The 11,826-nt window shown below is 39.7% G+C and overlaps 1 protein-coding gene across 1 annotated transcript in view; it reads right to left on the reverse strand.

Annotated features, from left to right (window-relative positions):
• The window catches only part of RGS13 (regulator of G protein signaling 13), a 25,013-nt gene extending 18,331 nt beyond the window's left edge, over nucleotides 1–6,682 (reverse strand). Inside the window, exons 1-5 of the mRNA XM_042257072.2 lie at nucleotides 6,529–6,682; nucleotides 5,202–5,272; nucleotides 3,488–3,602; nucleotides 1,017–1,090; nucleotides 459–527 (exon numbers count right to left, since the gene is read on the reverse strand). Coding sequence (XP_042113006.1) covers nucleotides 459–523 — 65 coding nt within the window. The 5' untranslated portion in view covers nucleotides 524–527; nucleotides 1,017–1,090; nucleotides 3,488–3,602; nucleotides 5,202–5,272; nucleotides 6,529–6,682. The remainder of the gene's footprint in view (nucleotides 1–458; nucleotides 528–1,016; nucleotides 1,091–3,487; nucleotides 3,603–5,201; nucleotides 5,273–6,528) is intronic.
• Between the last annotated feature and the right edge of the window lie 5,144 nt (nucleotides 6,683–11,826).

Genomic DNA, 11,826 nt, shown 5'->3' on the forward strand with positions numbered 1-11,826 from the left:
ATCCAAACAGCTGCGTTTTGAGTTATGGCGAAATGTAGAAGAGACCTGGACACTTGATGAGCATTTGGTTATCCCTCCAGTCTCACCTTTTCCAACCAGGGATAAGGTCTGGCACTTTGTAGATAAAGGACTTGAACTATGTAAATATTTTGGATCAAAGAATCTCATCTTTACATGTAAAGTTTTAGCTATATAGGACTTTTAAAAAATCTAAGAATATTTGTTCATAAAAGGCTCTCTAAAAACATTAACTTGCTGAATTCTCAAGTGTAAACCATGACTAATGAAAATGGAACTTCAGTGTACTACATGACTACCCTTCTGGAGGAATTACTCATGTGTAAATGCAGATTTTACTTTCTGAGCAAAATGTATTGACAGAAGTTGAATAAACAGACACCTACTTATCATGTGAAAAATATGCATTAAAGTGGTAATAGAATTTACACGTGACTTACTTTGAAGGGGGTCTCTTAGATTCATCTCTGCACATCTTACAAATCCAACAATTCCGCCTGCTCATTTTTCTAGAGAAATGCAGCATTTGCTTAATAATTTGTCATTTAAAATTACTATATGTTAGAGTCTATTTCTAGAGAACACACAAAGTTTAATCATAAAAAACAAGGCTGGGCTCTTGAAGTTAATGGAACACAACTACTGTAGGGATGAGAACAAAATGACTCATAAATATGTCATAAATAATTTTGAAAATATAGGAATATACACACTTTGAGTTGTGACTTTAGAAGCCATCTGGCCCACCTGTTCTCTAATAACATCTTTAAAAAAATACAGCTCTTCCAAAAAAATCTTTCCATGTAGGGCCTCCCAACAATGAATTCACCAATTTCCAAGTCTTCTCATGTCAAGTAATTCATTTTTATAGGAAGATCTCTCAATATATGGAACAAGAGCTGGCCTCTTTGTAGGTAACCAAATAAAACATTGTAAATAGCCAAGTAAAAAGTAAGATTTTTTTTTTAAGGGCAAATTCTGAGTGGAGTGTTGCTTACCTGACTTTCCCCACTCCGGTCAGTGTAACTTTGACTTTAAAATTCAGGTAGAGTTTAGTCAGCCCAGGCTTTATCTGACAATGTATTGCATAGAAAGTTTTTAATTCTGGATTTTGAGAAAAAACTCAAACGCTTGTTAAAAATAATTAAATCTACACTTTATAATGAGGGCTGGAAATATTTTGCTAAATATATATTCACACTTAACTACAATGAGTTATTAAGGATAAACAGTTTTATATCAGTCTTTATTGACTCATGGGAAGCCTCTGTTGAACACTTGTTATGTGTCAAGTTCTGGTTGCCAGGGGTCTACATAGATCCTGTCTTTCCTCTTCCCATCTTCACTCACAGGCAGTGAAAATTTATGTGGTGAGGACTCTGGGACAGAAAGCACAGGGCCCATGAGTACACACGGAAGCAGAACCTAACCGGCCCTTGGAGGTGGTGAGAGAAGGCACTGAGGTGAAGTGGAACCTAGGAGATGAGCAGGGACTGCTGAGTGAAGGGGAGAAGCAGCTTGGGTTCAGGTCAGGAGGCAGTAGGTCAAATCCTCGCTGAGGAAATGAGAGGATGTGGTCACTGTGTGAGTCCACAGTGTGGCAGGGAGAGCTCAGAGAGGTTCTGAAGTGTTCACTGCAGGAGGAGTATGGCAGGAGATGAAGTTATCAGGGAGGGAGAAGCCAAGCACCATAGACCTTCCATACCATCAGTTTCACAGTAAAAAGCTGGAAGTCAGTGCAAGTTTGAAAATATGGCATAGGCGTGTTAACATTTGAAATTGGTTTTGTGGAAGAATGGATTGTAGGCTGGCCAGGGTGGAACTGGGAAGACCAGTTAGGAGGTAACCACAGGAGTCCAGGGGAGGGACAGTACAAGCTTAGATGAGGAAGGCGGCATCAGAAATAGTGGGAAGGGATACATCAACATGTTATGGTAATTCATCCTCCCAAACATGATGTATTGGCTCTTCCTGGTGGGAGAAAGAAAGGAAAACAAATTCAGGTAAGAGATTCAACCTCAAAGTAAACATGGGCTGTTTTCATAAAACACATAGGAGAAGCCAAAAGAAAAGGGGAGATGGTCCAGGAGACAGTGTAACCTGAGAAAAGCAGGTGGCTCCAGACAGATGAATGAACACACATATTTCAGAAGGAGACTGATATAGAGAGGCTTGCAGGAGGAAAATCAGAATAATAAAGTGTCACAGAAACCAAGGTATGAACTATCAAAAGGGAAGAATGGCTAACTCTTAGAGATAGATGGGTAGAGATTCAGAGAACAAAGGACTGCAACTGTCCATCAGAAGCAAGAAGGTCATCTATAACCCCAGTGAGCGTGGTTTCAGTGGAGTGGCAAGGGCAAGAAGAAGGAAGAAAATAAGAGGGAATGGAGACCTGGACACACATAGGGCTGCTTGTATAGACTGTTGCACTTTCTTTCTCTTCTTTCTTCCTTCCTTCTCTCCCTCCCTCCTTCTCTCCTTCATTCCTTCCTTCTGACAGCTGTAGATAGAAAGGCATACTGGAGATGGAGAGGCAGGGCTGTGCTGTGTGGCCATCCTGACCTGCACATCTCTGGGGACATCATTCACGAAGTCAACACTGGGAGTGGTTCGGCCTGAGGCTGGCCGTGGTAACCATGGGCAGAAGATGAAGACGTAGGAGAAAGAGAGAAAATCAGTAGAATTTCAGGTTTCTGGAAGATGAGGCGGAGGAGGGATTCAGAATGTGGGAGCTTGGACTTTGAGACGTCTTGGTGGAAGCGCAGGAGGAAGTTACTCTCTCCTGGTAACTGGGAGGGGTGGGGAAAGCAGGAGCAAATCTAAGTGTATTCACAGGTTTGGGTGAGAGCTTATGGGTGCTGTGGTCTGATGGACTCCACTATCTGTATGAGTCTCTGCTCTCAGGGGGACAAAGGGACAGATTGTTAAATATCTCTGCAGGATGGGACAAAATTAGGACTCTGGAGTGCAAATATAGATACATGCAAATTAAAACAAAGGGAGAGTTTATTATAGGGATGTGTTTGCTCATGCAGGTAGATTCTGGATGGCCTTCAGTGCTGGGCTCTAATCTGTTGGTAGGAATAACTCACTGAGGACCTTAAATAATAGTGTGATGAAAATAAGTCTTTTTCTAGAAGAACAAATCTGACTGAAGATGATTAACACTGAAATGATGGAGGCTGAGAAAACCATTGGAGTGACTGGCGGTACTTAACTGATCCTGTGTGTAAATCAGACAGACCCTGAACTATGTTAATGTTGTCCAGGTTTCAAGATTCTCCATCTCTGTGATGGCCTCTAAGACACAGATTCCCCGATGACTCTCTGCCTGTCTTATAAGTGGGAGGATGGTGGAGGACTTCTTTCCTTCGTGTGCCTTTCCTGTCAGTGATGCTGGTCATCTCTGCCTTCCACTGGCCTGGACTTAACGCTCCCAGCTCTACTTTACCCATAGTTTTTATACCTCATTGTCACCTTGCTTGATCTTCTGGCTCTACAGGCATACATTGGTGATCTGTGTATCTAAAGTCCATGTCTGTTGATAAGTCATCCTATTTTCTTTTAAAAATTCCATGGACCTGTTTGACAAAAGCAGAGCAGTTCTAGCGTGCAACACCCACAAGGTCAGAAGCACAGCAAAGGTCAATTTCCAGGCGCACTGGCGTTTAGGGGGCTCCTGCAGCTTCTGAGAAGCGGCAGGGTGCATTAAAGTAATCCCAGGCTCTGAAGCCAGACAGACATGTGCTTGAGTTCAGGCTCTTACTAGCTGTGTGAACTTAGGTGTATTAACTAAACTCTCAGTTGCCTAATTTCCTTTTCTCTAAAATGGAACTGCAAATATTTAGGGAAAAAGCACGTGTGCACAATCTTTCTGTTCCAGTTAACCTGATTGATCCTCCTTCGGCTTCTTATACCCTGCCCCTCAGAAAGTATTTCCTAAGTCTTCTGCATGCACAGGAAGCATGCGTTGCCAGACCATCTTCCTTCCTCTTTGTAAAGTTCAGCTCAGACTTCCTACATTGTTCCAGTTAATCTTATTTATGTTTCAGTGTGTTAGCGTACATTCCCTGTAATCTTCCTTCATAAATATTTAGTGACAGAGTTATGTAGAAGATGTATTTTACATAGAAAAATTAGATCACTAATTAAACACATAAAGCTGTGTTTGGTGACGTTTTCTGGTTTTCTAGTCCATTAAGAAATGGAACTTATTGGTTACTGTCCTGGTGACTGGAATCACGCCGTTTATCTTGTAAGATGCCTGGGACTGCGTGTCCCTTGCATGCCTGCATTCCCCCTTTCCATTGCTGCTGGATTCACTGTCAATATGCACCTCCACTTTGCTGGAGTATCACGGAACACTCCCCATGTCCTCGTAATGCCTTCGACATTGAAACCAAGAGATAGATGCACAGATGTTTAACCCAGTTTCTAGTACTAGAACAGATTGAACTTCTGAGTTTATTACTTCTTCCAACCAACACTACTAAAATTATAGTAAAGGAATGTATAAGTCTTCAACATGAAGGAAAAGGGAGATTAAACAAGGAGACAGAAAACAAAGTATTTCAAACAAATTCTGGAAGATGGAGAGCAGGTAAACTTTAGAAATTATCATTCTCATACCTCTAAAAGGGGAATAGAAAAGGCAGACTTGGGAACTTCATCTGACAAAATGAAGAAAATATAATTCACAGTGTGAGGACAAAGAACTTCCAAAATAACTAGTGGTTTTAAAGAGAAACGTCTGCAGCCTTGCATTCAACGATATTTATCATTAAGTAGCGCATCCACGTCTAGAGTTACCAAAACATGGAGTGACAGAGTGAAACACTTCCCTATTTACAATCGCAAACTTTTAAGAAATATTTTTGTTCCCCAAAGGAGTAAATTCTAAAGAAAATTTAAAGTATAGTTCTTAACAGTTAGAATTTGATTAAAATATCCTGTTGATAAATCAGATTTGTCCTGCTTATAGTTAAATCCAATTAAGAACATTTTTGGTGAAATTAGACCCTTTAAATTAGAGCACACATGGTCATTTACTGGTAAAAATAAAAATGAGCCTCAGCTATTCCATAGAACTACAATTCTGTTTTGACAAGAAAAAGAGTTTCCTGTGAAAAAAATGAGTTAAACTGAGAAGGTATAAATTGATTTAAATTGGAGAAACTCACCAAGCTTCACATCAACAATAATCATTTTTTTCTCATATTGGTGGTAAGATATGTGGAAAAATTCCATTGACCTGAAGATAAAATAATAACAAAAACAAACAAAAAATTATCATGTGCTTTATGAAGAACACATATTTGGCAAAGATTTCTGTAAATACCCTGCCTTACATTTTAAGCAAATATTTTTTCCACTTTGTAAGTACTGGATTATGATTATCCCTATTTTTATTAGCTCCCTATTTAGGTTTTTTTTTTTTTTTTTTTAGTTTCCTGCATTGATATAAAAATTCCTATACTGTTAATTTGTATTTCCCATTGTTTTATTAAAATTATTTTTTCTTAATACTGTGTTAATTTACCTATTATTTAATATCATCTGGATAAAACTAGTGTGCACTTTTACTGTCTAAGCATAGAATAGTAAGATAGTAAGCATAGAAAAGTCGCCTCCAACTTTTTTCCTGATTATTTTAAAGAAAGACTATTTTTTATCTATGAGATTGAATTTGTAGACTGGTTTTAAATGCATTATTATTAATAGAGTCAGATATATAATATGCCAGGAATAGATTCAATTTCCTCTAATATTTAAATGAAATTTCTCAAACTAATAGGAAAATAAACACATTTTCTTAAATGGAGGCTTTTAACACATTTAAAACCATTTTTTTGTCCTGATGGTCTTTCTGTTCATAAGTTGTGTTGGCATTTAAATGCGTTTATTGTACAGTGTAACATGTCATATAAGATTTAGAAAAAAATTTTATCTTAGTGAGATTTTGTTTGTAAAACAAAATTTTTTTGTTTGCAAAAAAATTTTGCACACAAAATTATTGCCTTTTTTAAAAAAAGTAGTATGTGTAGTTGTGCTTAGGCATAACATTAAAGAATGAAGAAATTTCATAAAATCAAGTTAATGTTTCATAGAAACTAACAACCTACACCTGAAATCAGTACAGCTTATTATATGATGGAACTAATCATTTAGTAATGCATGGTTTTTGAAACAAACAATTTTGAAATACGTGACTTTATATTCTTATCTAAACATGTACACACAATCACTCAGAAAACACAAAATGAGAGACCATACTCTTAAAACTGTAATATTTCCTTTATTGCTCGTTAGAAGCTTCATTTATACACATGTCACTTTAAGTTTTAAGTATTTAAACCCTAGGCCACGCAGTGTGTGTTTACTAGTCTGCTTCTTTGTTTCCATAGAAGGAAACTGCTAACACTTCTGCTGTTGAAATAAACATCCAGCAGTCATTTATAGCGAGCAAACATCACTGTATTCAGCTATTTTACAGAATCTCATACTTACAAATATATGCTGTAGAGGAGTCCACCATGCTAAAGTTTAGTTCTTCCCTGTATGATCCTTTTGAAATCAGGTTCTGAAATTCCCTGAAACACCCAGTGTTTTTGCTGGCATAAAAGAACTTTACTGTCCCTGTAATTACCTTCGATGGCACTCTGGCCTCTGTACTGAATGTTCTGTTTTTACATACATATCTATGCAAAGAGGGGTTGTGTCGTCTATGGAAATTAGTGCTGTGCGGTGCAATGCATTGCTGATAAAGAGGTTCTATCTAACATCTTCAGCCCATATGAAATGATCAGATGATTGGAAGCCGTAGCTCCATGAAATCTTCAGTGTAGTAGTCAACTTTTTTCCCCCCAGTTATTAATTTTCCTAGGTTTAGAAAATGTATAGCTTAAAGTTAAAATATCTCTTTAAAAAGACAGGGAACTGAATGCCAGTAAGTTGGCTACCACAGCAAACACTTGCTATCAAATTATCAAGAACTATTAAAATCAATCTGGAGCAGTCAAATTGCTAAAGACTTATAACAAGGGAAAGATCTAAAGAGGCCTGTGTTCTAGTTAAATCTTTCTAGTTCTTTCAACTGTTCCTCCCAGGGTAGTTTTGGGACTTCCCATTATTCTCCAATTTGTTAAAACACCTGTTATAATCTAAACAGCACAGCACTGCAGATGAGGACTGGTGAATTTAGAGGGTGGTGAGATTGCCAGTGTCCCTGTCCTATGTCTGATGTAAATGTGTGTGTCCGGGGGCGGGAGAGGAGTAGGGTGATGGGGCGAGAGAAATGGAGAGGGGGTGGAAGAATGCTAAATAAAACAGTAGGAAAGAAGAGTAGGCTGTGGTTGATGGAGTGTTTCTTAAAGTAATTAGGAGCCTAATGATGTAGAAGATGATGTAGAAGGTTATATTTTTGTGTATTTTATGATTTTGAGGTTTAAACCCAGGGAAATGAATATGTCAAGCCTAAATGGTAAGTGTGGGAGTAGAAAAGGCAGACAGACTTCAGAAAGTCAGAAGCTGAATAGATGAAGCAATGTTGCAGGAAATAAAGGGTGAGGTTTGGATTAGTTGGGAACCATCCGGGTCATTTGCTGAATGCAGTCATTTTCACTGGCTTCTAGCTATGCACTTCCTTCCCCAGCTTAGAATATTTGAGACTCTCCAGGCACCGAGCTGGGGATTCAGGAATGACTCCTCTTTCTCGTGGTTTGGGTGCAGGAAGCAGGCAGGAAGTTTCTGAAAGTAACACTCTGAATGAGTGGCAGTTTCAAAGACTGTTTAACCCAACGAAACTGGAGCAGCTTCCTCTAGAGTGAAAACTGGGTATCAACAGGGGCTGGGGAACAAAAAAGTGGGCCAGTGGAACAAAGAGTAAGAGTGGGGAGATAGAGGGCAGTCCTGGAAGGATTCCTGAACAGATGTGGACGCTTGTGGTAGATCCCATAGCATTTGTGGTTTCTCTGGAAAAGCGTAGGTCAGGACAATTAATGGGCTGAAGCAGTGCAGTTCTTGGTGCCTAAGAGGGTGTGACTGATTCAGGGGTGTCAGGTCGAGGCGGGTGCCAGGATCCTGGGGCTTCTGGTGATGCAGCTCTGCATCACCATTGCCTTTGAAAGGCTATTTTTTTTTTTCTGATTAACTTCGATCTGCATTTACTCTATTTCAGCCAAACTAAGTCCAAAGTCACACAAGTTCAAATGCGTACGGTCAGTTAATATTTAATATTTTTGTATGGTTAAAATCCAAAATGAACTTTATAGGAATAAAATAATGAAATATTGGATATTGATAGTTGGTGGTGGTGGTGGTAGTTTAAGAAATAAGCCTACTATTTGCAGTGTGTCCTACTTACTTAGTTGTTGCCGTTCTTTCATAGGGTAGAACTTCTTAGTATATTCTAGATGCAATAGAAACGCCTAGTGTCTTGGCTACTAGCACTGGTGAGTTCTTCAGAGAAGTGTAGCCAGTAGTCGACAGGCTGTGGCAGTGTTTTCATTCCCATGTGGGAGATTTTCTGACGTATCCACAAAACCTGCTTTGAGAGCATATGGAATAGTCACTTACTGCTGTGAAGAACTTCTATGGAAGTAGAAACTTTTATTTTCTGGCTGCCCACAGAGGTATATTTCTTTTCAAACCAAATTTTATAATCATATTCAGCAGTTATTTCTAGCTGTGTTCATCTGATACTTAGAAAAACTCAATTAGAATGTGTTTATTTCCTTTAAACTGAACATTAAATGGTTAGATAATAAGTTATGAAAACATTTCTAGTGATACTTAGTACTGTATAAAAATGCTCATTCCTGTTTGCTAATTCAAAAAGACAAATGAAATGAAAAATGAATTGGAACAATCTGTCAAAGCCAGTCTCGGGTGAGGTGAATATGCCAGACGTATCCTCTTTAGTCTTTCACAGAAGCATTTTTTAAGCAATTTTTTTAGCTCTACATTCTTTCATTAAAGAATTTAAAGACGTTTTATTCAAGTTCTTATCTACAAAGATAAGGAATTTTTACTAAAAATGTAGGAAACATCTGAGTTCTTTGTCGTTCATACATAATATCTTGCTCTAAGAAACCGCCCAGACTCCTAGTCTGTTAGCCACAGTCCTCACTGTGTCACCAAATAAGAGATGAGGCCCTTTTTCTGGGGTGAGCACATAGTCATGATTTGCATTTCAGGAGGGATTTCATTGCATTGCATTGCATTGCATTGCCTCGCCTCTCCTGGATCCCCTTGGTTTCTGAGTGGATTTCTGCTCGTTCCACCTGTGCCCCGGTCAGGATGACTGGAGTCTGCTCCTGCTTTCTTTCAACTCTGAATCTGCCACTAGCCTGACACCCGACCCTCTCTTCTGCACTGCCTTCCCATGTTGCATCCTGGCAGAGCCAGGATCTGTCGTCATGCACTCAAGGTCCACGTTCTAGTGTGTAGCCCCGTGTCTGCCACCGAGCCCTGACTCACCTCCTGGTCTTGTCGGCTCTGACTTGCTGCCAATTTAGACATAATCTAACTTTGGCTTCTCCCCTGTGTGAGCCAGAAACAGTGACAACATATATTGGAAGCAAGTCAACAGAGCATCGGACACTGTTCCCAGGACAGAATGTGCTTAAATAGCACTTAAAACTAGCTTTCAGTTTTGTCTGCATTCATTCAAGTGATTGACGCTAAAGATGCCTTTGTTACAATCATGGTTCTGCCAGCCTATAAAGCTCAGTCACTAATGTGCGATCTTAAAAAGCTCAGTCACTAATATGCAATAGTTATTGTTTCCATGTGGCGGCTGCTCGGACTCTGTTCTCTTGGCCTCCCAGGAAATCAGTAATGCTCTCAGGACCCTGATCTCCAGTTCCTAATTGCACAGCGACAGCAGCCCTGCTTGATTTCCGTTCTCTCCTGAGCAAGTAGCAAGCAGTCTCATTCTGTCCTCACCAATTAGGCTCCAGGGACCAGTAACAAGTTGATTGTTTTTCCCTGCTGTATTTAAAGCAACATTAACTTAGCTAGGAAAATGATGTTCTTTTCCTGGAAAAAAGAAGACATTGCACAGTTGCTTCATTTGGACTGAGATGCATCTGTTAGGGTTATTGTACATTCACATTATCTGTGGAAGCCTCTGCTGGAGGTTGAGGTTACACCCCTTTAAAGAGGATTTGCATTGGCTCTGTCAGGGGGCCCAGGCCCTTCCAACCCAGGACAGCTTTGCTAGTTTTTGACTTGGGGTTTGGGGTGGGAGTGTGGGGGGATGTCCCTGGACCATACAGATAGGGTAAGCTTAAATGATAAATCCAGCAAAGCACACACCTGGTAGTGGGCTGAATCCAGCACACTTGCTCAGTCTTGTCCTCAGTCTTTTCGGCTAATTGGACTTCCCTGTCTCCTCTCTCCCTGAAGATGCAGTATGTTGAGGGTCTTTGACTCATCTTCCTACCTTAATACACACTGGGCTCTCTCTTTCTGGTCTTCAAAGGACTCCTAAGAGCTGGCCTTCTAGATAAATGAGACTAGCAAATGCTAAGCTCAGGTATACATTTCATTCTAGTTTACAGCCTTGCTCTGGTTTGGAATCCCTTCTGTTTTTCCTTGGGGGTTTCTCTTATCTTTTGTGAGCTCAACTCTGCTCTGGGGTTATTTATTACAAAAATATTTTTTCCCCTCACATTTCTATGTGTCTGGTAGTGAGAAGATCTTTTGTATGTATATATAATATATAATGCATTTATTTTTTCACAAAGTTAAATGCAGTGAAATAGCAAGGAAGCTGGAACTCCAGTATTTCCTTGTTGTCACAGATGGAAACACCATCATTTGCTTCTTTAAGTGAGAAATGCTGGAAACATACTGGGCATGCTGGACATGGTTGCAGAGCTGAGGACCATCTGGATTCTCATCATCTAAACAATTCACCTCACTACCCTTATTCTTTGTACAAGCTAGGGATTTCCTGTGAGGTGTGTGAATTTTCTGCTCTAGATGGGATGAACAAACACACCTGGGCCATATTTCCTGTGCTTTGTTTAATTTTTTTTTTAATTGCAGAGATTAAAATGGCCCTTGTGCAGATCACTACTGCAAAACATGCTGACACTCTGGAAACAAAACAAATCTGTCCCCAGGGCACTGGTGAGTGGTGATGAAGACCTCCATTCCTCTTTTGGCTGTCTCTGTGGTGTCCAGGGACTCAGGGAAGCAGCTGGCTAGGTAGTGGCTCAGAGGAAAGGTCAGTCTGAGAAGAAATAACTCCTTCCATGGTGGGGAGGGAACTTCAAAGGGTAGAGAACTCAGGGTCATCTTGCATGCCTCTCCTTCTTCCTTGACCAAAGGAATCCTGTCTGCTCACCCAGCCTTCAGCCTGCATGTGTGGATGGGGCCCTGAGACTGGGGCAGTAGATGCTCAGTCAGTATTTGAACGATTCATGAACGTATTCCCTTTCTGACAAGACTCATTGAAAGCAAAAACTACCTTTAATGTTCTTTTAGCCAATGTTTACTTTTGTAAAAATGGTGGCATTTAGGGGGAAGGATTATATTGCATAAGGTTTCCCATCACAAACCTTCCTTAGAGACAGCCCTGTGTCTTCCCTGTAACCTTTTTATAATCTATAATTAGTACAGTAGTTAATGACAGATGTCAGCAGATTCTGAGCTTTGTAAGTATAATTTACTCAAATATGTATTTTTATGCAACATGCAAATTTGAACAATAGAGTCCTTGTGAGTCTATCGAATAAGGAACTAGAATAAACACAAGGCAAATGTTTGTCTTTGGATCTGAAAAATGGAATGAAACTA

This window comes from Ovis aries, chromosome 12, assembly GCF_016772045.2.
Source record: "Ovis aries strain OAR_USU_Benz2616 breed Rambouillet chromosome 12, ARS-UI_Ramb_v3.0, whole genome shotgun sequence".
Lineage (NCBI taxonomy): Eukaryota > Metazoa > Chordata > Mammalia > Artiodactyla > Bovidae > Ovis > Ovis aries.